We start from the raw sequence: 27,766 nt of genomic DNA, 5'->3' as shown, positions 1-27,766 counted from the left end.
GCCTTTAAACAGTTGTTGTGTAGTTGCCCCTCCCTGTGGCTCGACAGGTTTGGGGTGTGGACTGAGTGAGTGAGACAGCCAAAGGCAGGGAGTGTTGCTGAACTCTCTCACTCAGGCGGCTGCCAGTCTCTCTGTCTCTGTCTCGCCCTGCCTGGCCATGTTTAAGTGTGGGCTCGCCTTTCCCCGCTGCAAATGGATCTTGCCTCTGCTGCTGCTACTCGCTATCATCTTCGACATCATCGCGCTGGCTGCTAGCTCCGGCTGGGTGGACTCCAAGTATCACTATGCCTCCCTGTGGGATCAGTACAGGGGCAGGGACCCCAACTGGGAATCCAGCTCCCTCATGGAGTACGGTAAGGAGGAGCCATCGGCTGGGACAGAGACAGGAATAGCAATAGGAATACACGCAGGGAGGGAGGGAGAGGAGAGAAACAAAACAGGAGAGAGGGAGAAGGAGGAAGAGACAGAGACGGGGGGGTGGGGGGGGAATAGGTGAGAAGAGAGGGAGTGGGAGGAGAAAATAGAGTGAGGGAGGGGTGAGGAGTGTTTGGGGGGGGGACGGGAGGGGTGAGGAGTGTTTGGGGGGGGGACGAGAGTGAGTGAGTGAGTGTTTGGGGGGGGGACGAGAGTGAGTGAGTGAGTGTTTGGGGGGGGGGACGAGAGTGAGTGAGTGAGTGTTTGGGGGGGGGGACGAGAGTGAGTGAGTGAGTGTTTGGGGGGGGACGAGAGTGAGTGAGTGACGAGAGTGAGTGAGTGAGTGTTTGGGGGGGGACGAGAGTGAGTGAGTGACGAGAGTGAGTGAGTGAGTGTTTGGGGGGGGACGAGAGTGAGTGAGTGACGAGAGTGAGTGAGTGAGTGTTTGGGGGGGGACGAGAGTGAGTGAGTGACGAGAGTGAGTGAGTGAGTGTTTGGGGGGGGACGAGAGTGAGTGAGTGACGAGAGTGAGTGAGTGAGTGTTTGGGGGGGGACGAGAGTGAGTGAGTGACGAGAGTGAGTGAGTGAGTGTTTGGGGGGGGACGAGAGTGAGTGAGTGACGAGAGTGAGTGAGTGAGTGTTTGGGGGGGGACGAGAGTGAGTGAGTGACGAGAGTGAGTGAGTGAGTGTTTGGGGGGGGACGAGAGTGAGTGAGTGACGAGAGTGAGTGAGTGAGTGTTTGGGGGGGGACGAGAGTGAGTGAGTGACGAGAGTGAGTGAGTGAGTGTTTGGGGGGGGACGAGAGTGAGTGAGTGACGAGAGTGAGTGAGTGAGTGTTTGGGGGGGGACGAGAGTGAGTGAGTGACGAGAGTGAGTGAGTGAGTGTTTGGGGGGGGACGAGAGTGAGTGAGTGACGAGAGTGAGTGAGTGAGTGTTTGGGGGGGGACGAGAGTGAGTGAGTGACGAGAGTGAGTGAGTGAGTGTTTGGGGGGGGACGAGAGTGAGTGAGTGACGAGAGTGAGTGAGTGAGTGTTTGGGGGGGGACGAGAGTGAGTGAGTGACGAGAGTGAGTGAGTGAGTGTTTGGGGGGGGACGAGAGTGAGTGAGTGACGAGAGTGAGTGAGTGAGTGTTTGGGGGGGGACGAGAGTGAGTGAGTGACGAGAGTGAGTGAGTGAGTGTTTGGGGGGGGACGAGAGTGAGTGAGTGACGAGAGTGAGTGAGTGAGTGTTTGGGGGGGGACGAGAGTGAGTGAGTGACGAGAGTGAGTGAGTGAGTGTTTGGGGGGGGACGAGAGTGAGTGAGTGACGAGAGTGAGTGAGTGAGTGTTTGGGGGGGGACGAGAGTGAGTGAGTGACGAGAGTGAGTGAGTGAGTGTTTGGGGGGGGACGAGAGTGAGTGAGTGACGAGAGTGAGTGAGTGAGTGTTTGGGGGGGGACGAGAGTGAGTGAGTGACGAGAGTGAGTGAGTGAGTGTTTGGGGGGGGACGAGAGTGAGTGAGTGACGAGAGTGAGTGAGTGAGTGTTTGGGGGGGGACGAGAGTGAGTGAGTGACGAGAGTGAGTGAGTGAGTGTTTGGGGGGGGACGAGAGTGAGTGAGTGACGAGAGTGAGTGAGTGAGTGTTTGGGGGGGGACGAGAGTGAGTGAGTGACGAGAGTGAGTGAGTGAGTGTTTGGGGGGGGACGAGAGTGAGTGAGTGACGAGAGTGAGTGAGTGAGTGTTTGGGGGGGACGAGAGTGAGTGAGTGACGAGAGTGAGTGAGTGAGTGTTTGGGGGGGGACGAGAGTGAGTGAGTGACGAGAGTGAGTGAGTGAGTGTTTGGGGGGGGACGAGAGTGAGTGAGTGACGAGAGTGAGTGAGTGAGTGTTTGGGGGGGGACGAGAGTGAGTGAGTGACGAGAGTGAGTGAGTGAGTGTTTGGGGGGGGACGAGAGTGAGTGAGTGACGAGAGTGAGTGAGTGAGTGTTTGGGGGGGGACGAGAGTGAGTGAGTGACGAGAGTGAGTGAGTGAGTGTTTGGGGGGGGACGAGAGTGAGTGAGTGACGAGAGTGAGTGAGTGAGTGTTTGGGGGGGGACGAGAGTGAGTGAGTGACGAGAGTGAGTGAGTGAGTGTTTGGGGGGGGACGAGAGTGAGTGAGTGACGAGAGTGAGTGAGTGAGTGTTTGGGGGGGGACGAGAGTGAGTGAGTGACGAGAGTGAGTGAGTGAGTGTTTGGGGGGGGACGAGAGTGAGTGAGTGACGAGAGTGAGTGAGTGAGTGTTTGGGGGGGGACGAGAGTGAGTGAGTGACGAGAGTGAGTGAGTGAGTGTTTGGGGGGGGACGAGAGTGAGTGAGTGACGAGAGTGAGTGAGTGAGTGTTTGGGGGGGGACGAGAGTGAGTGAGTGACGAGAGTGAGTGAGTGAGTGTTTGGGGGGGGACGAGAGTGAGTGAGTGACGAGAGTGAGTGAGTGAGTGTTTGGGGGGGGACGAGAGTGAGTGAGTGACGAGAGTGAGTGAGTGAGTGTTTGGGGGGGGACGAGAGTGAGTGAGTGACGAGAGTGAGTGAGTGAGTGTTTGGGGGGGGACGAGAGTGAGTGAGTGACGAGAGTGAGTGAGTGAGTGTTTGGGGGGGGACGAGAGTGAGTGAGTGACGAGAGTGAGTGAGTGAGTGTTTGGGGGGGGACGAGAGTGAGTGAGTGACGAGAGTGAGTGAGTGAGTGTTTGGGGGGGGACGAGAGTGAGTGAGTGACGAGAGTGAGTGAGTGAGTGTTTGGGGGGGGACGAGAGTGAGTGAGTGACGAGAGTGAGTGAGTGAGTGTTTGGGGGGGGACGAGAGTGAGTGAGTGACGAGAGTGAGTGAGTGAGTGTTTGGGGGGGGACGAGAGTGAGTGAGTGACGAGAGTGAGTGAGTGAGTGTTTGGGGGGGGACGAGAGTGAGTGAGTGCCGAGAGTGAGTGAGTGAGTGTTTGGGGGGGGACGAGAGTGAGTGAGTGCCGAGAGTGAGTGAGTGAGTGTTTGGGGGGGGACGAGAGTGAGTGAGTGCCGAGAGTGAGTGAGTGAGTGTTTGGGGGGGGACGAGAGTGAGTGAGTGCCGAGAGTGAGTGAGTGAGTGTTTGGGGGGGGACGAGAGTGAGTGAGTGCCGAGAGTGAGTGAGTGAGTGTTTGGGGGGGGACGAGAGTGAGTGAGTGCCGAGAGTGAGTGAGTGAGTGTTTGGGGGGGGACGAGAGTGAGTGAGTGCCGAGAGTGAGTGAGTGAGTGTTTGGGGGGGGACGAGAGTGAGTGAGTGCCGAGAGTGAGTGAGTGAGTGTTTGGGGGGGGACGAGAGTGAGTGAGTGCCGAGAGTGAGTGAGTGAGTGTTTGGGGGGGGACGAGAGTGAGTGAGTGCCGAGAGTGAGTGAGTGAGTGTTTGGGGGGGGACGAGAGTGAGTGAGTGCCGAGAGTGAGTGAGTGAGTGTTTGGGGGGGGACGAGAGTGAGTGAGTGCCGAGAGTGAGTGAGTGAGTGTTTGGGGGGGGACGAGAGTGAGTGAGTGCCGAGAGTGAGTGAGTGAGTGTTTGGGGGGGGACGAGAGTGAGTGAGTGCCGAGAGTGAGTGAGTGAGTGTTTGGGGGGGGACGAGAGTGAGTGAGTGCGTGTGGGGTGGGACGAGAGTGTGAGTGCGTGTGGGGGGGCACGAGAGTGAGTGAGTGAGTGCGTGTGGGGGGGGGGACGAGAGTGTGAGTGCGTGTGGGGGGGCACGAGAGTGAGTGAGTGAGTGCGTGTGGGGGGGGGGACGAGAGTGTGAGTGCGTGTGGGGGGGCACGAGAGTGAGTGAGTGAGTGCGTGTGGGGGGGGGGACGAGAGTGTGAGTGCGTGTGGGGGGGCACGAGAGTGAGTGAGTGAGTGCGTGTGGGGGGGGGGACGAGAGTGTGAGTGCGTGTGGGGGGGCACGAGAGTGAGTGAGTGAGTGCGTGTGGGGGGGGGGACGAGAGTGTGAGTGCGTGTGGGGGGGGATGAGAGTGAGTGAGTGAGTGCGTGTGGGGGGGGGGACGAGAGTGTGAGTGCGTGTGGGGGGGGATGAGAGTGAGTGCGTGTGGGGGGGGGGACGAGAGTGAGTGAGTGTGGGGGGGGAGGACGAGAATGGAGAAAACTGAGTCAAGCTGTCAGAAAGTTTAAACATGGAGGGGAAGATGGAAAAATTGAGACTAAACCGAAAGGGAGGAGTGAAGTAGAGAAGTGAACATGGAAATAATGAGAGTACAGCAACTGCAGAAACGGAGAGGGATGTAAGACAAAGAACAGAAAGAAAATGTGAAAGTAGACACAAGATCAAAACAGAAGGAGATTGCTAGAAAAATGTATCGGAAGAAGCAGACAAACTGAAATAGAGAATGGGTGAGAGAAGGCAGTGCATGGAGTTGGTGAGAATGTCAGCGACACAGCTGAGAAACTAACTGAGACAATACCATTATAAGACAATCAGAAAGGGTCAGAGGCAGAAGTGAAATAAAAACTGGAGGAGACAATGAGAAATGGAGCCCTGGGGTCAAATGAAAGAGAGCCAGAGGAAACATAAAAGTGGAGCAAGCACTAGCAAAAATCTGTGACAGACTTGTGCAGGAGGAAGGGAGAGATGTAGACAGGATGAGTCAGAAAAGTAGTGAGAAAAACAGTAGGTCTGTACGTAATCGAAGAACCGTGAGTCAACATGAGTGAAACAGATCAAAGGAGTGAGGGAGGACAGCGAGGGCAAAAATATAAACAGACAGAAGAAGATCTGGTGTGTGCAGAGCAGAAATGGTGCAAAACGTAAAAGAGAGGAGGACAGGAAAAGAGAGTGGGGTGATCAAGCTGGAACATGTAAGTGTTCTGATGTCAAGTTTTGTTGTCTATGTCTAAGAGAATTGATCCAGCGTTTCTCTCCATTTCACCTTTCAATTTTAATGTTGTCGGAAGCAGATATCAACTGTTGTCAATACAAGGTCAGAAATCACATGACACCAGGTTATTGTCCAACAGGTGTATTTGAAATCGTAAGTTTTCAGAGCGTTGCTCCTTCATCGTGTGAAGTCTGACACTTCACCTGACAAAGGAGCAGCGCTATGAAAGATAATAAAATGTGAGGCTGGGTGAACACAGCAGGCCCAGCTAAGTGCCTAAGGGTCTAGGCCTGAAACGTCAGCTTTTGTGCTCGTGAGATGCTGCTGGGCCTGCTGTGTTCACCCAGCCTCACATTTTATTATCTTGGATTCTCCAGCGTCTGCAGTCCCCGTTATCAGCGCTATGAAAGGTTGTGATTTCAAATAAACCTGTTGGACTAAAACCTGGTGTCATGTGACTTCTGACCTGGTCCACCTCAGTCCAGCACTGGCACCTCTACATGTCTGACTAATTGACTGCCTGTATAGCACATTTCTCTATAATATGTTCTAACATCACACTTAAGTTCGCTCCATGAAAGGGTCTTTACATCATGCAGCAGAATTAGTATGATGCAAAATTGTATCATTGACAGGACACTTGTAACATTAAAAACAATCCTCCAACAAGGAGAGAAAGATTGGACAGAATGGGACAGCAATCTGGTGAGGAGGTTGCATGTACAATCGTGGAAAATGTGGACTTTAGGAGGGGACAGGGATGGCACAGGTTGGTACGGTGCCCCTGTGGTGCCTCACAGCGCCAGGCACCTGGGTTCAATTCCACCATCAGATGACTGTCTGTGCGGAGTTTGCATATTTTCCCTGTGTCTGCGTAGCGTTCCTCCTGGGTGCTCCGGCTTCCCCCCACCGTCCAAAGATGTGCAGGCTAGGTGGATTGGCCATGCTAAATTGCCCATAGTGTGCAGGGATGTGTAGATTAAGTTGGTTATAGGGGGATGGGTCTGGGTGGGATGCTCTGTGGGTTGGTGTAGACTCATTGGGCTGAACGGCCTGTTTCCACACTCTAGGGATTCTATGAAATTGGCTTGGAAGAGGATTAAGTGGGGAAGGAGAGATACAATGATGAGTCTGGAGTTGCTTGGGAAGTTCAGCGATAATTGGCACAGGGTGAGGTGAAAACATTGGGTAACTTTGAAGACTGGGATTGTGAGGGCTGTTCTGAGTTACTGGGAGACCGTGTAGCCTGATGGCAACAACAATATTGTTTATACAGCACTTTTTAACAAAGTAAAACATCCCAAAGCACTTTATAGGAGCAAAGTTTAACGCCACGCTACATGAGGAGACCCTGGACTCGACGACCAATGGCCTCTACACAGGTGGAGCTTCTAAGGGGCGCCCTGAAAGAGATGTATGGGAAGTGAATTACAGAACTTAGATCCAAGGCAGATAAAACTTGGCTGTCAACTGTGGGTTTCTGTACAAAACTTTAATTAGGCCGTTGTATGTGCTGTTCTGGTCACCACATTGTAGGAAGAATGTGATCACACTGGATAAAGTATAGAGGGATGTTGTCTGAAGTGGAGCAATTTCTCTATGAAGACAGGCTGAATAAACTCGGGTTGTTTTCTGAAAAGCAGAGAAGGTTGAGGGGTGTGCCCACTGGAGGTGTGTAAGGTTTTGAGGGGCGTGGACAGGGTGGATAAAAAGCAGCTGCTTCTCTTAGTTGAAGGGTCAGTAACGAAGGGCATAATTTTAAAATAAAAGATGGGATGTTTAGAGGGGATTTGACACAAACAAAATTCACCCAGAGGGTGGTGGGAATTTGAAATGGCTTGCCTAGGAGGGTAGTCGAGACAGGAAACCTCAAATCTTTAAAACCTATGTGGCTGAACATGTCATACCATTCAAGGCTACAGGCCAAGTGCTGGAAAGTGGGACTGTTGTAGGTTTAGAGTTTGTCAGTTCATCTATTACAGGTATATTTATATGATTGCAAACAAAGGGAGAGCAAAACCATGAAAACAACAAGCACGAGGGTGAAGGAAAAGAGACTTAAAGAGGAGACCGTGACAGAGGAAAGTAAATTTAGAGTGAGGCATCGAGGAGGGGGAAAATGTATGTTATGGAAAGTTAAAATTGTTGTGTCTGATACATTGGATCAAATGTAACACAGCACAAGTTAATGCAAATTCACATGCTGTTCCTGAACAATATAGTCACTGCTGTTACATCACAACCCACATGAGGTCAGAGAAGGTGAATCTGAGAGTGAGAGATGGAGAGGGTGGAAAGGTGCCATGGAAGACCGAATGTAAGGAAGGTTGGTAAAAGAGAAACTGATGGGAGACTGCTTGATGCTTTTGGCCGCAACACAAGAAAGAACCTATAAACTTGAAAGGAGAAGTTACTTCCAGGAGTTTCCTATCATAACCCTTTCCTCAGTGACATTATTGTGCAGCAGTGACTACATATTCTGATGTTGTTAGGTGCTAAATAAGTGCAGGTTCTTTCTCTCATTTCAGCTCATTCCTGATCGTGCACTTGTTGGTCTTAGCACCAGTGGAAGAGATGACACTGTATAACTGTGTCTGTTTTTCAAAGATAGGATTGTGTATGAGACATGTATTCAGTACACGAACCAATGAAAAAGAGGGATTCTACTTGGTTTTTGTGAACAAGCTTATTTTTATCTCTTTACAAAATAATTGACCAAGTGGAGCTGTGACATGTTAGAGAATCATAGGAACATAGAAGCAGCAGTAGGGCATTCAAGCCCTTGTAGAATGGTGCAATGCAGAAGTTAGGCCTCTTATGCCTGTACTGTTCTATCATTTCAGCAGTTGCTCCCTCGGCTCTATAAGTTGCTAACACTGCCGAACAAATGGTGCTAAGTTCCACAGACTGAGGAGACCTTGAGTTCATTATCAGTGATTGTTTTGGGTTTAGTTTCATTGTAGAATTAGCTAATCTCAGGGTGGAGAGGCTAAATATTTGCAACTGACTAATGACATTGAAATACTTAAATGACATGTAGGTTCAATGTGTGAGCTTGCTGGGTGGAGTGAGGACCATTCTTGCCCTCAAAGATAGTAGTGGTAGGCCATTGGTGAGTAAGCACAAGGAGCTATTCACGTGTGTGTGTGTGTGTGTGACTCCAGCAGTGCAGCACACCTCTTGGTATGACGCCAACATGTCAGCCTAAATGTCCAGTGCATATACAGTGGACCAAATGGTCTCTTCCTGTGCCATGACACTTCTGTGATGTCAAGCTCAAGTCTTTAGAGTGTGACTGTGGGTGAACTCTCAATTCCTTCATGGGATGTGCGTGTCACTGACAAGACCAGTATTGGTTGCCTTCAACCACACGTTTGCCTTCTGGACCAAGTCCAACAGACTAGTGACCTCCAGAGAGAAAGTGATTTAAGTGGATCTCATTAAAATCTGCTTATCTCCCTCGTAGCTTTAGCTCCATGGTATAAGTGATGGCACAGAGCTCCTTATGATTCCTGTGTTAAGTTCATAGGTGCTTGACTAACACCGAGGTGAAAGGATTTTAGGGAGCAGGCAGGAAAGTCCAGTACAGTTGTGGCCACAGTCAGATCAGCCATGATCTTAATGAATGATGGAGCAGGCTGATAGGATGAATGGCCTACTCGTGCTATTAATTTTTTTTTAATATGTGTTTTAAGACATGGGAGGGTTTCAGTGACATAGCTAAGAGATGTGACACCTGCTGGTGAGCACATTTTAAAAAATGCCAAGTGATGGAGTAGTGGAACCACACAAATTGAAGGTCTGAGAAGGAGCAAGCATAGACTCCAGTTTCTATCCCAGTGTTGCTCATAAGTCTGGGCACTCCAGACTATTTCACATGATTCCTGAGATACAAGTTTTGAAACCATTCCCAGATTCAAGTCTTTGCTCCTATGAAGGCCTTTGTTCTTTTGGAAACGCTGCAAAGTTGAGCAAAGGGTTTCTGTCTCCACAAACAATTGCAGTTCAAGTTTGGGCATCATTTTGGTTCAAAAATCACAAACCTGGGTGTTTTTATACAGGAGGTTTATAAAATCATGAGGGGCATAATTAAGTTGAATAGCCTTTTTTTTCCCTAGGAAGTAGGGGTCCAAAACTAGAGGACAAAGGTTAAATGTGAGTGAAGAAAGATATAAAAAAAGACCTAAGGGGCAACTGTTCCATGCTGAGGGTGATGCGTATATGGAACGAACTGCCAAAGGCAGTGGTGGAACGTTATACAATTATAACATTTAAAAGGCATCTGGATGGATACATGAAGTGGATGGGTTGAGGGGGCAATGCTGGCAAATGAGACGAGATTAATTTAGGATACCTGGTCAGCATGGATATGTCAAACTGAAGGGTCTGTTACCGTGCTGTACAACTCTATGACGCTGCTTGGTGAGAGAGTACGAATTTTAAGTTAATTGTGAATGCATTAATGGAGAAGTTAGAAGATTTTTCAAATGTAGAATTCTTCGGTCGCAAGCTGTTCTTACTAAACCTCTCCACCTCACTATATCACTTTTCTTTCAAGACATTCCTTTTAAAATCCTAACTCTTTGACCAAACCTCTGGTTATCTCCCCTATTATAAGACATAGGAGTGGAAGTAAGGCCGTTCGGCCCATTGAGTCCGCTCTGCAAGTTGCTCACATGGTTTGGTGCCAAATTTAGTCATATAGCCTCCGCTATGTATCACTTTGGAATGGTTTACAATGTTAATGGTGTTCTATCGATGTAAGTTATTGTTGAATCAGAATATGCAAATAAATTCTTGCAATAGGGATTGGTTACATGAGAATCATCAACAAGGCATGAATCAGGAGTGTGATGGAATACTCTCCATTTTCCTGGGATGGGTGTAACTCCAATAACACTCAAGAAGCTTGACAGCGTCCAGGACAAAAGAGAGCATTTGATTAGCACCGCATCCACCATTTCCACCACCGATGTTCAGTAGCAGCAGTGGGTACCATCTAAAAGAAACACTGCAGAAATTCACTAAAGATCTCAGACAGCACCTTCCAAATCTACTGCTGCTACCATCTAGGAGGACAATGGCAACAGATACATGGGAACACCACCATCTCAAACACTGCCCCCCCCCACCCCACCCCTCCAAGTCACTCACCATTCTGAGTTGGACATGTATCGCTGTTCCTTCACTGTCACTGGGTCAAAATCCTGGAATTCCCTTCCCAACAGCATTGCGGGTTTAGCTACAGCACATGGACTACAGCTGTTCAAAGAGGCAGCTCACCACCACCTTCTCCTGAGTAACTGGGGATGTGCAGTAAATGCTGGACCAGCCAACAATGCACAGGTCCCATGGGTGAATAATAAAAAGAAATAACTTGAAGCAACACTGGGGAGTGAGTGGGAGAACGGACTTAGATCAGGTATTGATTAGGAACATACTTGTAGATCCAATGGGTCCAGTGACTTGTTTTGATCCTTATAGAACACCTCCTCTGGTATTTAAGAATCTGTACATAGACCTAGGCACCTTGGTACCTAAGATAGTGCCATAAGTGACCATACGTAACTTTAAAGTGAATCCCTGTTGTAGTGTAGGAAATGTAGCAGCCAACTTGCTGACAGCAAGTTCCCTATTCTTGCAGATTAGGAGCAGGAGTAGGCCATTCAGCCCTCAAGCATGCACCACCATTCAATATGATCACCGCTGACCTGTTTATGGGCTCAATTTTATCCCCGCAACGTAATAATTATTAGGCCATCTGTTTCATGATTCTGGTTGAAGAATTAACATGAGAGACACGAGGGCTATCTTTCATTGTCAACTTCAAAATAGGGGTGTGGGATCTTTTAGACCCACTTAAGAGGTCATAGAAGATAGGAGCAGGGGAGGCTATTTGGCTCTTCAATTCTGTTCTGCCATTCATCACAATCATGGCGATCGTCCAAGTCAATAGTGTAATCTTGCTTTCTCCTCATAATCTTTGCTCTCATTCACCCCAAGTGCTGTATCTAGCTGCCTTTTGAGTACATTCAATGTTTTGACATCAACAACTTCTGATGGTAATGAATTCCACAGACCCACTATTCTTTGGATGAAGAAATGTCTCCTCATCTCCATCCTAAATCGTCTACCCCAAATCCTCATCCTGTGACCCCTGGTTCTGGACACACCCACCATCGGAAACATTCTGCCTGCATCTACCCTGTCTAGTCCTGTCAGAATTTTATAAGAATTAATGAGACTCTTCCCCCACCACCACCAAACCCCCCATTCATCTCAACTTCAGCGAAAACAATTCTATCCTAGTCAATCCCTCCTCAGTCCCGCCATCCCCGGAATCAGCCTGGTAAACCTTTGCTGTACTCCCTCGAGAGCAAGAACATGCTTCCTCAGAAAAGGTCAAAAAGGATCTTACTTTGATGGTTCTTCAAAAGGGCAACACCATCATCAGTGTCCATGTGGAGCGTCAGCCCAGATCACAGTGCCTAGGCCACTGGAGTGCAAATTAAATCGACAATGTTCTGACTCAAAAGGGAGAGTGTTAACCACTGAACCACATTGAGGGGTGGGCTCAGACCCTTGTGGAATACAAGTTAAGGAAAGCAAAGATAATAACCAACATGGTATGAGACACCAGGGAAGAAAGTTGAATAGTTGAAACATTAGGAGACAAGAAGACAGAGCTTTGTGGTGAGAAGGTGGAGATAGTATCCATCAAAATGGGATAGACTGGTTATGCCTCATGACATCAACTCTGCAAAGAATAGTTGAGGGATGTGGGCTTTCGCTAAATTCCACAGTGTTTCATGAGTGGAATGACCCAAAATTATATTCAGGCATGTGTATACTGTTCTATTCATACATTGTGTCTTTCTCGTGATATGTTTAAAATATATCACGAGGCACGCACATTTTGCTTCCTGTCAACTGCAGGATTGGTTAACCCACAGGAAAGAGACAGTCAGGATAAGTGGGGTTTTTTTAGGCTGATAAACAATAACCAGCGAGTGTCACAAGAATCACTCAATTACAATATGCGTTCATAACTTGGGGGATGATGGTAGTGTAACCAAATTTGCTGATGGTATAAAAATGGGTAAGAAAACAACTTGTAATTTGGATACAAGGCATATGTTTTCTAAAACAAAATATAAGTAGGTTGAATGTGTTGGTAAAAAGTCAGCTAATAATGTACAATGTGGGAAAATGTGAAATTGACCATTTTAGTTTGAAGAATAAGAAAGCAGAATGCTAATTAAACCTGGTGAGACTACAGAATACTGCAATACTGTGGGATTTGGGTGTCCTTGTGTATGAATCTCGATGTTAGCCGCAGAAACAGTTAGTGTGCAGGGAGGTAAATGGTTAAAGTTGGTACTTATTGCAAGTGGAATGGCATATAAAAGAGAGGAATTATTGCTACACCTTTACAGGTAATTGGTGAGACTGCAATTGGATGACTGCTCAGTTTTAGTCTCCTTACTCAAGGGACATGCATGCATTGAAAACAGCTCACTGAGCTGAGTCCTAGGATGGAAGGATATGGTTGTAATATAAAGCTGAGCAGGTTGGGCCCATACTTCTTGCAGTTGAGAAAAGTGAGAGGTGATCTTATTGAAACATTTTGTGGAGGCCTGACAGGAGAGCTGACGCAGACATGCAGGTGTTGGACTGGGGTGGACCAAGCCAGAAGTCACAGGACACCACGTTACAGTCCAACAGGTTTATTTAAAATCACAAGCTGTCAGAGCGCAGCTCCTTTGTCAGGTGACAGTGCTGTAAAAGCTTGTTATTTTAAATTATAACTTGGTACTGTGTGACTCCTCACTTTGTCAGGAGAGATGCAGAGAGGACGTGCCCTCTCATGGGGAATCTGGAACTAGTGGTTGCAGCTTAAAATTAGGGGGAGTCCCACTTAAGTAAATGGGGGATTTCTTTTGAGGGTCATTCAACTTTGGACAGGATGGTGGGGACCTGATCATTGAATATATTTAAGGTGGAGTTAAATTAATTAGAGCCGAGGGCTATGGGACCAGGCAGGAAAGTCTTTAAGGCCACAATCAGAACAGCCATGACCTTATTGAATGACGAAGCAGGCTCAAGGGGCAATCTCCTGTTTCTTTCTAATGATCTTGCTTAGATCAAAGCCAAAAACTAACCAACGAACAGTCATACATTTCGAGTGTTCCAGTGTATTTTTGAGATGGTCCCTTATCACTGTCAAGGTTATAGTGAGTCAGACTGCAGTGTGATGCCAAATTCTGCTCAGCAGGTCTGTTTACTGTACAAACTCTCCATTCTCACTGCATTGCCTATCTACTGTGCTTTTGTAGTCAGTTCTGTAGCTTTATGTTGCTAATATTTTTCCACCTATTTGTAACTTCTGAATACTCCTGGGTTTTTACGTCAACAGAGGAAAATGTCAGCATTTGTTTATTCCAAACCAAAAGAAGAGGAAAAGCTTTACTTTTAAATATAAAAAGTTAATTCTTGGTTTGAGAGAAATGAGGCATTTTCTGAACTATAAAAAGAGCTCACATCAAGACAGTGACAAAGCGGGTGGTGAGGATGTGTGCTGCACTGCCTGAGACTGTGGTGGAGGCAGGTTCAACGTTGGCTTTCAGAAACAGACTGGGAAAATTCTCCAAAGGGATGCAGTTTTAGGGTTGTGAGGAAAGATGGGTGAGTGGGACTGTCTAAGTTGCTGTTGCTGAGAACACAGCATAGGACACAATAGATTAAATGCTCTCCTCTGTTTGAAACATTTCATGGAATGAGAGATTTTCTTTTAGCAAGTAACGCCACATTGTCAAAAAGCTTTTGAAAGTTCCTTTTTAAATGTTGAGGCTACAGGCCAGAGCTGTGGAGGGTTGTAAGGACAGTTGTGCCATGGCACTTATAATGCAGCAGTAGTCTCCCTCTCTGCTGTAGATAAAGGGATTGAACTGTCCAGCTTCCATTTAAGAAAGTTCCCTAATCATTGGTTAGTAAGCTGAAACTTTTGAGGGGAGACCTGGCAGCTCATTGGTTAGCACTGCTGACTCACAGCACCAGGGATCCAGGTTCGATTCCAGTCTCAGGCGACTCTCTGTGTGGAGTTTACACATCCTCTGTGTCAATGTGCTCTGGTTTCTTGCCAGTGTCCAGAGATGTGCGGGTTATGGGTATGGGCCATGCTAAATTGCCCATAGTGTCCAGAGGTGTGGAGGTTAGGTGGATTAGCCATGGGAAAAGTAGGATGGGGTGTGGATCTGGATGAGATGCTCTTTGGAGGGTAGGCGCAGACTTGCTGGGCTAAATGCCTGATTCCTCACTAAACAGGAACTCTCCCCTCTGTTAACAAAGTGTGGAGCTGGATGAACACAGCAGGCCAAACAGCATCTCAGGAGCACAAAAGCTGACGTTTCGGGCCTAGACCCTCTGAAGGGTCTAGGCCCGAAACGCCAGCTTTTGTGCTCCTGAGATACTGCTTGGCCTGCTGTGTTCATCCAGCTCCACACTTTGTTATCTTGGAGTCTCCAGCATCTGCAGTTCCCATTATCACTCTCCCCTCTGTTGTTAGGCCCTTTGCAATCATTGTTAACATTGGCCTAGAAATGGAATGGTATTAGTACAGAGAAGGATTACCAGAACAGAAGGACAAAATATTTGAGGAATGTGTATTACGATTGTTGAGCAAGCCTTTTTATCAGTGTCAGCCAAGGGAAGAGCAGACACAGAGTATAGGAATGTGATCCTAAATGAACTCTGAGCAAACAGACATCGAGAATTACCACCTCACAAAAGCAAGGCCTTGCAGTGTGCAATTTGACTTCGCCTTCTCAGGAATTCACTTTTCCTGAATATCCTAACCCATTCATGTTTTCTGACTGAAAGCAGATTTTCCATTTTTACTTTTGATTTAATATAATTATTTACTCCTGAAATCACATTTTTTAAAATTCATTCACGGGATATGGGCATCCCTGACTGTGCCAGCATTTATTGCCTGCCCCTCATTGCCCAGAGGGCATAAGGATCAACTATATTGCTGTGGATTTGGAGTCACTTGTAGGCCATACCAGGGTGAGGATAAAATCAGAGAATCCCCACAATGTGGAAACCAGGGGCCATTCAGCCCTTTGAGTTCACACTGACCTAAACCTCCATAATTCTGCATTTCCCATGCTAATCTACATAGCCTTCACACCCCTGAACACTATGGGGCAATGTAACAAGGTCAATCCACCCCTAACCTGCACATCTTTGGACTGTGGGAGGAAACCGACGCAGACACAGGGAGAATGTGGCATTTGCACAGAGTCACACTAGTGTGTGATTGAACCCAGAACTGGCATTGTGATGCAGCAGTGCTAACCACTGTGGGAGTTTCCTTCCCTAAAGGGCATCAATGAACCCTTGATAATTGTCAATGGATTTATGGTCATCATTAGATTCCAAATTCCAGATATTTGTTGAATTCAGACTCCGTCATCTGCTGTGGTAGGCTTTGAACCAGGGCCTCCAGAACATTACCAGGGTCTCTGGATTAATAGTCCAGGGATAGCACCAGTAGGCCATCACCTCTCCATTCAATTAATACGTAAAGAATGTAAATCTAGTCTTCATAATGGTGACCACAAAATTACTGTAGGCTGCTGTAACAATCCAAACTAATGATGACCATAAATCCATTAGTGAACCAGATGGATTGAACTAGTCTACCCTGTACGTGACTCCAGACCCATGATACTATGATTGGTTCTTAAATACCCTCTGAAATGTATCAGAGATAGTAGGAACTGCAGATGCTGGAGCATCCGAGATAACAAAGTGTAGAGCTGGATGAACACAGCAGGCCAAGCGTCACCTTAGAAGCACAAAAGCTTTTGTGCTCTTAAGATGCTGTTTGGCCTGCTATGTTCATGCAGCTCTACACTTTACCCAGCCATTTCAGAGGGTAACAAAGTATACAATTGAAGTGAAATTTGAGATTGGAAACAAAGGCTTGCCAACTTAAATGATAGATTCTTCTTTTTAAAAAGTGCTTTGGGATTCCCTGTGGCTATGACAATGCAGTAAGTCTTTTTTTAATCAAAGTATTCTTAATTTTTTTCCTCTGAGCCTCATGAGCACAGGTGTAGGTGCTGCTCCTTGTGAGGGGAGGTGTATTGTGTACAGGATGACTAATGGCTTTGTCGTTGAGTCACACTAAAACAATGGTTGAACTGTTTACAGTTTAAAAGGGCGTCTCTGTGTGAGAGAGCTTCTGGGTGGGTACAGCCGCTGTGCTGTGAGCCAGTTCAAATTCTTCTAAACTTATGAAAGACTGATTGTGACATCGGCCTTTTTAAAATCTGTGTAATCCGCTTCGATTGAGAGAGATCGCCTTACGTGAGCACACCTTCCAGTCACAATATTTTGCACTTGCTGTGCGCAATGACTCGCATTTACATAGCACCTTTCCTAACCACCCAGAGCTCAATGAACCATTTTTTGAAATGTAGTCACTGTTGTAATGTAGGGAAGGCGGCAGCCAATTTGCACCCAGCACGCTCCTGCTGACAGCACGTAATCTGCAGCAGTATTGTTGTTTGAGGGAATAATATTGTGCAGGAATGACCCCGCACTTCTTTTAAATCATCCTGTGGGCCTTTTTACATCCACCTGAGTGACCAGATAGGACCTTTGCGTAATTGAGAAAGATGGCACCTCTGACAGTGCAGCGTTCCCACAATTCTCAACTGGCCAGATCAGCCTTAAGAATGTTCTTGAGTCTCGGGAGTGGACCATGAATTTGTTGCCTTCTGGTTCAAAGGTGAAAGGTCAACCCGTTAAGCCCGTGTCTGGTATCTGACCATAAATAACAATTAGGAGTAGGATTTGGTCATTCAGTCCCTCAAGCTTGCCCCGAAGACAATGCCGATGGCCTCAACTCGACTTTCCTGCTCGCTCTTTACAATCTGTGACTCCCCCTTAGCAATCCCGTCTAGCTCAGTTGTATACATAAGTCAGTGACCCAGCCTCTGCTCCTCTCTGGAGGGGGGAATCGGAAAGACTAATGACCCCCTTAGGGCACACAGTTTTCTCCATCTCAGTCTTAAAGGCGGAGGTCCCTTAGGCAAAAACTGTGTACCCTAGTCGAGATTTCCCCATGAGGGGAAACATCTTCTGAGCCTCCTGTCAAGACCCCTCAGAATTTTAATTCTTTCAATAAGATCATACCTCACTCATTCTGTGAAACTTCAATCTGTACGGGCCCAATTTCAGAACACAGCCACATCATCTCAGGAACTAGGCAAGTGAGCCTTCCGTGAATTGCTAATGCAATTGGATCCTTTCTTAAATAGGGAGAGATGAACGGTCTATAGTACTGTAGATGCAGTCTCACTAGAACTCAGTAATATGATTTGGAAGATAATAAAATGTGAGGCTGGATGAACACAGCAGGCCAAGCAGCATCTCAGGAGCACAAAAGCTGACGTTTCGGGCCTAGACCCTTCATCTAGGCCCGAAACGTCAGCTTTTGTGCTCCTGAGATGCTGCTTGGCCTGCTGTGTTCATCCAGCCTCACATTTTATTATCTTGGAATTCTCCAGCATCTGCAGTTCCCATTATCTCTGATAATATGATTTGGAATATAATTTGGCTCACTGGTGGCCCCCGTTTATTTGTGCTGTTTCCCTTGTAAGCCGTGCTGTATGAAATTCAGCCTTTATCCACGTCTTGCCCACATTTTTTCTTTATTCATTCACAGAATGAGGATATAGCTGGGTAGGCAGCATTTATTGCCCATCCCTAATTGCCCAGAGGGCAGTTAAGAGTCGGCCAAGCAGCATCTTAGGAGCAGAAAAGCTGACGTTTCGGGCCTAGACCCTTCAGCTTTTCCGCTCCTAAAATTCTGCTTGGCCTGCTGTGTTCATCCAGCTGTACACTTTGTTATCTCAGGTTCTCCAGAATCTGCAGTTCCTATTATCTCTGGCAGTTAAGAGTCAACCATATTGCTGTGGGTCTAGAGTCCCATGTAGGCGAGACCAGGTAAGGATGGCAGTTTCCTTCCCTCAAGGGCATTAGTGAACCAAATGGGGTTTATTTCCAACAATTGACAATAGATTCAATCATCAATAGACTCTTAATTCCAGATTTTTAAAATTGAATTCAAATTCTACCATCTGTCAGGGCAGGATTCAAAGCCAGGTCCCCAGAACATTATCTGAGTCCCTGGTGTAACAGTCTAGCAATAATACCCCTAGCCTAATGCTGCCCTATTGGACAGGATGTCCCCTGCAGCATTCCCACTTTGTTGCTCACTGTTCAGTGAAAGGAATGAGATTACTGGGAAATGGCCTGGGCAGTTGGTGTGGGAGGGCAAGGTGAGCCTTATTAAAATGGCAAATCACTGTGCGGGGTCACTGTGCTATAATATCTGATACTGTCTGGGGTGTGTTGGGTAGATTTACTGTCACCAGTCTTTCTTGCTGATGCTGATGATCATTGAAACACGATACACATTCTGGTGAGCATGTGGGGACTTGTAAGACAAACTGAGGGCCGCTTAGCACCTTTCTTCTTGGACAGTCCATGAGGGGAGCATATCTTGTGAAGTCAGTTAACTCTTTTTCAGGTACTAACTGCCTCATACAAAGGATCTGGCCTCTACTTTGCAGCTCACTCGGGTGTCTGTCTGCGCTCCGAGGGCGGGGGCGGGGAAGTAAAAAGCCTCATTGGTTGTCTGGTGCTTCACAATGACCTGAAGCTGTGAAGGGTACTATATAAATGCAACTACCTGTCTCGAACCATCATCCCATGACCAGGGTGCTGTTACAAATCCCACAGTTGAATGAGAGGCTGGCTAGAATAGATAGTGGGAACTTGTTCCTGCTCCTTAACAAGAATAAGAACCAGAGGGCAGATTTAGAGTGATAGAATCCCTACAGTGTGGAAACAGGCCCTTCGGCCCAACACGTCTACACTGACCCTTGGAGCAACCCACACACCCCTGAACACTGCAGGCAATTTAGCATGGCCAATCCACCTAGCCTGCACACCTTTGGACTGTGGGAGGAAAGCCACGCAGACAAGGGGAGAATGTGCAAACTCCACACAGACAGTCACCTGAGGCTGGAATCGAACTCAGGTCCCTGGTGCTGTGAGCCACTGTGCCACCCTATATGTGATGTACAAACATAGCATGGAAGAAGTGGGGAAAATCTCTTTCATGCAGCAAGTCATTCAGGTCTGGAAAGCACTGCCTGGGAATGAAGTGGAGGCAGTTTCAGACTGAGGCATTTGAGGCTGATGAGGGTTTATTTTGACCAAAATAATATGCGAGGTTATGGGGAGCAAGCTGGAGATTTGCAAAAGGTAATTGTGCTCATTTAAGAATCAGTGCAGGCAAAATGGGCCAAAGGGTCTCCTCCTGCTCACTAACACTTAAGTGACTGTGTCTTCAGTGGGCACTAAAGCAATGCGGGTGAAGCAGGGACTAGGTGGTACCAGGCTTGAGGTGGCAGCAGCAATTCCAGATGGAGCGCTAGTGCAGTGGGAAGAAATGGGAAATTGTGCAGACAGCAGCAAGGAAGAATGAAAGCGGGAGGGATTTAGGTGCTATTGATAACTATGCAACCACAGAACTATATATGGATTGTGTACAAATAGGGGAATATTGTGGCCTGGGAGCAGCCTCTCTCTGTCTATCTGGATCATCTATTGAGCAGCTGTCCAGAGGATTGCCTCCCAGTCCTGTGGGAGAAGCACAAAGAACCCTCGGGTTACCATGCAAAACTGTTGTTCTCATCCGCGTGGTTAGATTTTAAATGGATCCTTCATTTCAAAGCATGAACCAGTGCCATTTATAGATCCCAGAGCTGAGAAATATTTGTTTGAGAGCTGGTGTGAGGCCACACATACGGACATGGTGTCGTGATGATCTGCTTCTCAACTCGCTCTCCCAAAGAAAGTACAAATTCCCCATTCCTTAGAATAGCCATTTCAATTCCCTCAGGACAAGGCCTTCCCTCTCTGGTGGATATGAGACATTTCCCTTGGCCATTTTAAGAAAAGCGGTGCCATTCTTCTCCAGTCACTTGATCAGGTCATTTGGTTCTTATTGATTCGCAGTCCACGGGAGCTTTCCCTGTGCAGTTTTCCTTCAGAAGAAGCAGTAGGATCACTTAATGTTTAAAGCCTGCAAGGAAGCTTCCTGACCTCGCAGGCTATCTGTACAAGTAACTCAGTTACCGTACTGTCTAACCCCCAGAACTTCACAAAATTCTTCCCAATCAACTCATTTACCTTGATCTTAAACCCCTCTCTCAAATCTCTCCACCTGCTGTTCTCTAGGAAGAACAGTTCCAACTTCTCCAATCTATCTTTGTAACTGAAGTTGCTGATGCCAGAGACTTACCAGTCTTCTCTACACCATCTCTAAAGCCTTCACATCCCTCTTTGAATGTGTTGCTCAAAACTGGAGACAACACTGTAGTGTTTAATAAAGGTTCACCTTAACATCCTTGCTTTTCTACTCTGCCATTCTCTCCATTTTCATTTACCACTTTCCCGACTCACCCCCTTTATTCTTTTAAAAAAAGATGTTTATGGAACGAAGGTGTCGTTGGCAAGGCCAGCATTTGTTGCAATTAAGAATCAACCACATCTCTGTGGGTCTGGAGTCACGTGTAGGCCAGACCAGGTAAGGAATGCAAATTTCCTTTCCTGAATGATATCAGTGAACCAGATGGTTTTGTTTTGATACTAAATGACAGTGTCTAGCTTTTGTTAATTCCAGATTTTTACTGAAGTCAAATTTCACCATCTACCATGGTAGGATTCGAACCTAGATCCCCATAAATAGTCAACCTGTGACATTAATACCATACCACCACTTCCCTTGTGGCAATAGCACTGGCTTCTCTTGGGTTGCGGCTCTAAATGTGTCAATAACTCAATCACATGCAAACCTGAATATCAGCTATTCAGCCATGAAAGCATCTTTAAAAACTAGTCCCCTCTCATACTCGCTGTCCTCCCCCTTGGCATTCAGTTTCCATCTTTTCTAGATGTGGGAGGGGGATGTTGGTTCCAACACTAGCAATAGAGACAGGACATTTGTTACTGGAGCACAGTTCCTGCTGACTTCATAAATGTTGTTATTGATCTGTGACCCATAGGTATTTCAACACAGAGGATCTTGTGTCAATATCTTCTTTGTTGGCCCTCATTGTTTTATTAATGTGAGACATCCAGCTAATAATTTCTCCTCCTCTTTTATTCCGCTAGGATGGGCAAAAGCTTCTGCAGCGCTGCTGATAATTGGTTGTATCCTGTTGATCATCTGTTTCATCCTGTCCTTCCTTGCTCTTTGCAAGGAGCAGTCAGGTCTGCTGAGAGTGATTGGTGTCATCCTCTTTGTTGCTGGTAAGTGTTGCTGTTTGGTTGATGCCTCACTCCCTCCCCAGGGGCCTCACTACCTCTATGTAAGATGCCATTTCTCCCCAACCAATATGAACATAAGTATCCGGCACCTTGAAGCTACTACACCTTCCAATACTTCATCCTCTATGTCAACTCCACTTTACCACCGAGTTCCCAAATGCTTCAATTCCTTCCAACACTGATCACCCATGGCTCTCGAGGTAGAAAATTCCAACGCTTCTTAATACTCCAAGTGAACAGATCTCGTGTCTCCATCCTGAAGGAAATGGATTTGACTCTGCCTCCTCTCTCTGAAGTTGCATTAGCCTTGTTAGCGCAGTTTCCAAGTCTCTGCTAACAGCACCTTTCAAACCCACAAAATGGGGAAAAAGATTCGGGTCCATAATTTCTCTTCTCATGAAAAGCTCTCAACAATCCAACACCACACACGAGCAGTGTTCATGACCGGTTACTGGAATCAAACTCTTTCAATGAGTTTGCAACAGACCCAGACTAAACACAGGAATATTTCCAATGATGAAGAACTTTGCTTTTTCCCAAACCATATGTCATTCTCAAATTACTTCTATTATGGGAGTTTAGGAGCTCATGGATGATCATCTACCTCAACACTATTTTCCTGTATGTTATTGTATGTGCCTTGACGTCCTTAGTAAGTAGAATTCCATCATTCTCTAGAACATAGAACATTACAGCACAGTACAGGCCCTTCGGCCCTCGATGTTGTGCTGACCTGTCGTACCAACCTGAAGCCCATCTAACCTACACTATTCCATGTACATCCATATGCTTGTCCAATGACGACTTAAATGTACTTAAAGCTGGCGAATCTACTACCTGTGGTGAAGTTAATGAATAACTGAATTCTGTACCCTGGAGGACTGTGGAAGTTCTGTCAGGGTCACCACCCTCTGAGTGAAGTCATTCATCCTCCCCTCAACCCTAAGGGGTATGAAGAGAAAGTGGGAATGGGAAACTGGGATTGCATGATCAGCCATGATCCTATTGAATTGTGGTGTAGGCTGGAAGGGCTGAATGGCCTACTCCTGCACTTATTTTCTATGTTTCTGTGTAACATGCCCTTTATTCTGAGATTGAGTAATTATAGTCCAGAGTATTATGTTGTGCAAGTGAAATGTACCCAATTCACACAGCGACTATTTTCACACCTGCCAACCCGGTTTGTTCCATAGCTTGACCAGTCACTCCGAATAGCTTTTGTACCCCTTTCTTGTTCCCCAGTTGCACTCCAGTAATTCAGTTTGGATGATCAGTGTTAATATGAGGCAAAACATGGCCCTTTCACTGTGCACAGCAAGACTCCACAGATGCACTGTGCAAAGAATGAACAGCTAATTACAGGTAGCATTGATGAAAGCAGGGACCAGCAAGATAAAAAGGGAACCCAACTGCTTCTCAACAAGAAAAGAACCCCAAAATATCCTTTTTACACCCAGCAAATTTTGATTAATACTGGGGACTCTTGGCTCATGCCAGGCAATATGGTCTATGTACGAATGGATCAATGCAGGTTTTCCTTCACTCCCTTCTAGAGAAAGCATAGTAAAGTCTTGTTAGTTAAGGAAATTTCTTTTAATAAAGAACATGAAGGGCAGGAGTGCGCCATCTGGTCCCATGAAGTTACCCTATCAGTCAGTAAAATCCTAGGTAATTGTTTACTTCAACCCCATCTTTCTGCCCTATCCCCAAGACTTTTAATTCTCCAAAAATCTATTGATATTAGTTTTCAATGTACTCCATGACTGAACATTGACTGCACTCTAGGGTAATGAATTCCAAAGGTTCAATGCTGTCCGAGTCTGAAATGGCTGACCCCTTGTCCAGATACTGATCCCGTTGACCAACATGAATGTGGAGTTTGATTGCTGTATTTCAATCAGAAAGCAATTCAAATTCCTCACTCTCAAAATACTGTTTCATCAATGTAAGTGTTGAATCTGCTGATGTTTCTGGTTATAAATATGGATAGGTGGTCCTTCAGCAGCAAGCTGGCATCCAGCGACAATGAAGCCAATACGTCGAGTTTGATTCCAATCGATTCAAAACTCACCCCACCTGTAAAAAGTTAAAATTTGGCCAATCTCGTATAGCTGATGCATTGGGTGTGTTTTGTTTCCCGCTCTAACTATGTTTTCTTCTGCCCCCCCCACTCTCCTCAGTCCTCTTCCAGTTCATCGCCCTCATCATATACCCGGTCAACTTCACCAAGACCCTCATCCAAAATGGCAACTATGAATACAGCTGGAGCTACGGTTTCGGCTGGGGTGCCACCATCCTGATGATCGGCTGTGGCATATTCTTCTGCTGCCTCCCCAAGTACGAAGATGAACTCTATGGTCAAGCTAAACCCATCTACATCTACGGCTGATCTTTGTTGGAGTCAGTGGCAGTGAAGATCTGACTCTGGTGCCTTGCACACGTGTACATTCGCTGTTTCAAAAAGCCAGAGGAATGACAATGTTCCTTTTCTTTTTGGGAAACAAAAGAACCTGCACATCTTATTACACACAAGTACTGGATTTGACAACGCTCTTGTTTTTAAATGTTAAGGTAGTTTTCTTTTTAAAGGTTTGGCTTTAAATAGACTTGCTGGTGTTGGGGATAGCAACAGGTAAGATTTTAGGGAAGGGGACAGGGGATGATACAGACACTAGACCATCACCAAATGAAATTTATAGCCAGCATCTGAATCTTAAAAATTGAAATGACAATTCTTTCCACTTCCCGCTTTAGCATCTACTCCTCTTAATGATAAAAATTGTGGCCCAGGTTAGGATGAAATGAGGGCTGGGAATGGCAAGAAAAGTTGGAATAATGTTGATTGTGAGAAAGTATTGTGGTGTCCTAAGGACAGAATGGCTAAGGATAGAAATTACCTTCAGTTGGGAGAATACAGAGGAGTATTTTAATGCAAGGGCTGTATTAAGAGTAGGATGACATTGCTATTCACATATTCTTATTCATATTTTAATCTTTGACCATAAAAAAACTATTGCTTGTTCAAATGCAAACACAAACTTTGACCATAAAATAATTGATGTATGAAAATTGATGTTCTGAAGATTCAATTTTGACCACTACACAGCGTGCAGCTGTCTCCAAATATTTCTTCTCTAGAGCATGACGGTTCGAGTCATGGGGATAAAGGTACATAACAGGGGAATGTATTAGAACTTGCTTAAAATTCTGACAGACCTAGAGAGCTGGATTGAGAAAGACAGTCTTGATAATCAGAGGAAGCAAATTTAAGATCATTGGGAAATGAACCACACGGGAGACTTTTAAAAATGTATTCATTCATGGCATTTGGGCTTCACTGGTTTGGCTGGCATTTATTGTCCATCCATAATTGCCCAGAGGGCAGGTATGTGTCAACCACACATTGGTGTGGGTCTTGAGTCAAATGTAGCCCAGACCAGATAAAGATGGCAGTATCCTTCCCTACAGAACATTAGTAAACCGGATGGAGCATTCCTGCCAATTGGCATTGGATTCATGGTCATTGTTAATCTATTGATTCTGGATTTTTATTGACTTCAAATTCTACCATCTGCTATGGTGGAATTTGAACCTGGGTCTCTGGATTAACATTGCAATGATCATATCATTGGGTCATCACCACCACCCTGTCCCTCCATCCCCCTTTTACACAATGAGTTGTTACATATTGTAATCCATTGCCTGAAAGACCGGATTCACCTTTAAGTTTCAAAAGGAAATTTGAAAAATACTCAAATGGGAAACTGTAGGGGAAAGAGCTGGCATAGGAACACTGGGCCAAATGGCTTCCTCCTGCGCTTATCACTCTATCATTCTTTACATTATACATTTACACAGCGTTTCATTGGACGTTGAATATTTTTATGGAAGTTTCATGACTAATCAGGGAGGCAGGAAGGTAGATTGAGTTCATGATCAAATTAACCATGATCTTATCAAATAGCACAGCAGTTTGAGGGGCCTAGTCCTAACCTATTTCTGGTAGAGATTGTTGAGGCACTTGCAGACAAAGTTATGAGTGATGCTGCTTTGAATTGTGAGGGGAGAGTGATAAGCTATGTCTGCAGTTTGTCAGTATAAAATCTTCAGCTTCTCAGAAAACACAGGGTGGGGCATGAAGAGATAATGTTTAAAAACGAAAGCTTGCACACTGAGGCTTATTAGGACATCGAGTAGCAACAAATATCTGCAACAGTTTTGCAAAAGACAAACAGTTGATGGTTTGAAAAGGGGACGAGTGGATATGAGGAAAAGATTGGAAGATGGTTGTAAGTAGTTAGTTCTTTCAGAGTCGTCACAGGCACAAGAGCTTCATGAGCTCTTAGGTTTTATGATATCACATTTAAGTGTTTGCCTGGCTGTGTCAGTATAATTCTTATCTCCTGAGCAGGCGTCTGTGCATTGCAAATTCCATTGAGGATTAAACTTGCATTTATATCGCAACTTTTTAACAATCTCAGGACATCTTTGTAGTCATTGGAACTAGGTCTGCCAGGTGGACCTCATAGAAATGAGTTCCCTGATTGGACCAGGTACACACCCCCAATCAGGGAGCCCTGGCTGACAGATAGAAACAGGAGTGTTAGAAATTGTGTTCACACTAGGAGCTGACTCAGAGCTAGCTGGGTCAGTGTCATATACAATGCACGTGTAAAATAAAGAGTGACTTGGTGATGGGATACCGGCCTTTGTGGAGTTATTTCAATCCCAACCTTCTTCATAGCCAATGAAGCACTTTTGGATTGTGGCTGTAAACATAGGAAACAACATGCAGCCAACATGCACACAGCAAGATCCCATAAGCAGCATTGTGATGATAATCTGTTTCAGTGAAAGTGGGCCAAGACAGTGGGGAGCAGGGCCCTGTTTTTCTAGTAATGCTTTGGGAGCTTTTAAATTCACCTGAGCCCTTTGGTTTAATGTATTACCTGATATGCAGATTTCCCTGGCATTGCAAAATTCTGCTCCCCAGCCCGACCCCAAAAACACTGCACTGGGAGTGTTGACTCAGATTCTGTGTGCCAGTCTCCTGAACAGGTCTTGATGCCAGGGGAATGGACTTTCTTTGCCTGACAGCTTTCAGGTGAATTAACATTACTGGCTTTGTTTCAACAATGAGAGTGAGCAGAGAGAGAGAGAGAGACCATAACTGAGGACAGGCTGCTGCACGCAGAGGTGACTAACTATTACTGTAATGCTCCATGGGCTGTGTCCCTCCCATTATTCATCCAGGAGCTTATTCCCCATTGTATACTGAGCACATCTGACCTATATTTGTAACTCCTGGCAACTAGAGTCAGCAGGTAGGAATTGGCCAGTAATTCAAAGTGAGCATTATCACAATGTTGTCACGTATCTGTACCTGCTCAGCACCTGGTGCTTGCAAAGTTGTATGATTTTAATTGCTGCCCCCCGCAAGTCGAGTTTCACACCCATCCCCAATTGTACATTTTGGATTCCAGTTTTACTTCATGAGCTGACTTTTTGCTTGTGGTTCAAAAACCCACTCTGCATGCTGTCAGCTCCAGATGTGGAGCAAATCGACCACAAAGGTCATCACAAGCAAGCTCAACGTTCCCATAATTATCTGAACACTGGGGGCCAAACATCTGTAGCCCTGAGTTACAAAGAACATAGAACAATACAGCACAGTACAGGCCCTTCGGCCTGCAACGTTTTGCCAACCTGTTATCCTACTCTAAGACCAAACTACCCTGCGTATCTTACATTTTACTATCATCCATGTGCCTATCCAAGAGACACTTAAATGTCTCTAATGTACCTGTCTCCACTACCACTGCCAGTGCATTCCACACACCCACCACTCTCTGTGTAAAGATCCTACCTCTGACATCTCCCCATACCTTCCTCCAGTCACCTTAAAATTATGCCCCTTTGTAATAGTCATTACTGCCCTAGGAAAAAGTCTCTGGGTATCCACTCTATCTAAGTCTCTCATCATCTTGTACACCTCTATCAAGTCACCTCTCATCCTTCTTCAGTCCAATGAGAAAAGCGCTAGCTCCCTCAAATTTATCTCATAAGACCTGCCCTCCACTCCAGGCAGCATCCAGGTAAAT

General features: G+C 46.1%; 1 protein-coding gene across 1 annotated transcript; it reads left to right on the top strand.

The window, feature by feature from the left end:
- perp (p53 apoptosis effector related to pmp22) lies at positions 1 to 26,365 on the top strand. Its single transcript, XM_059648742.1, has 3 exons — positions 1 to 353; positions 21,510 to 21,647; positions 23,846 to 26,365. The coding sequence occupies exons 1-3, from the start codon at positions 158 to 160 to the stop codon at positions 24,052 to 24,054; spliced, it is 543 nt and encodes a 180-aa protein (XP_059504725.1). The 5' UTR covers positions 1 to 157; the 3' UTR covers positions 24,055 to 26,365.
- Positions 26,366 to 27,766: the final 1,401 nt, after the last annotated feature.

The sequence above is a fragment of the Stegostoma tigrinum genome, chromosome 9 (assembly GCF_030684315.1).
Source record: "Stegostoma tigrinum isolate sSteTig4 chromosome 9, sSteTig4.hap1, whole genome shotgun sequence".
Lineage (NCBI taxonomy): Eukaryota > Metazoa > Chordata > Chondrichthyes > Orectolobiformes > Stegostomatidae > Stegostoma > Stegostoma tigrinum.
This window is presented reverse-complemented; position numbering and strand designations above follow the sequence as displayed.

Bases quoted from the DNA above. Each gene is read 5' to 3' on its own strand.
- perp (XM_059648742.1), top strand. From the start codon at position 158: ATGTTTAAGTGTGGGCTCGCCTTTCCCCGCTGCAAATGGATCTTGCCT. The intron at 354-21,509 runs GTAAGGAGGAGC...TTATTCCGCTAG, and splicing joins CAGCTCCCTCATGGAGTACG to GATGGGCAAAAGCTTCTGCA. The intron at 21,648-23,845 runs GTAAGTGTTGCT...CACTCTCCTCAG, and splicing joins TGTCATCCTCTTTGTTGCTG to TCCTCTTCCAGTTCATCGCC.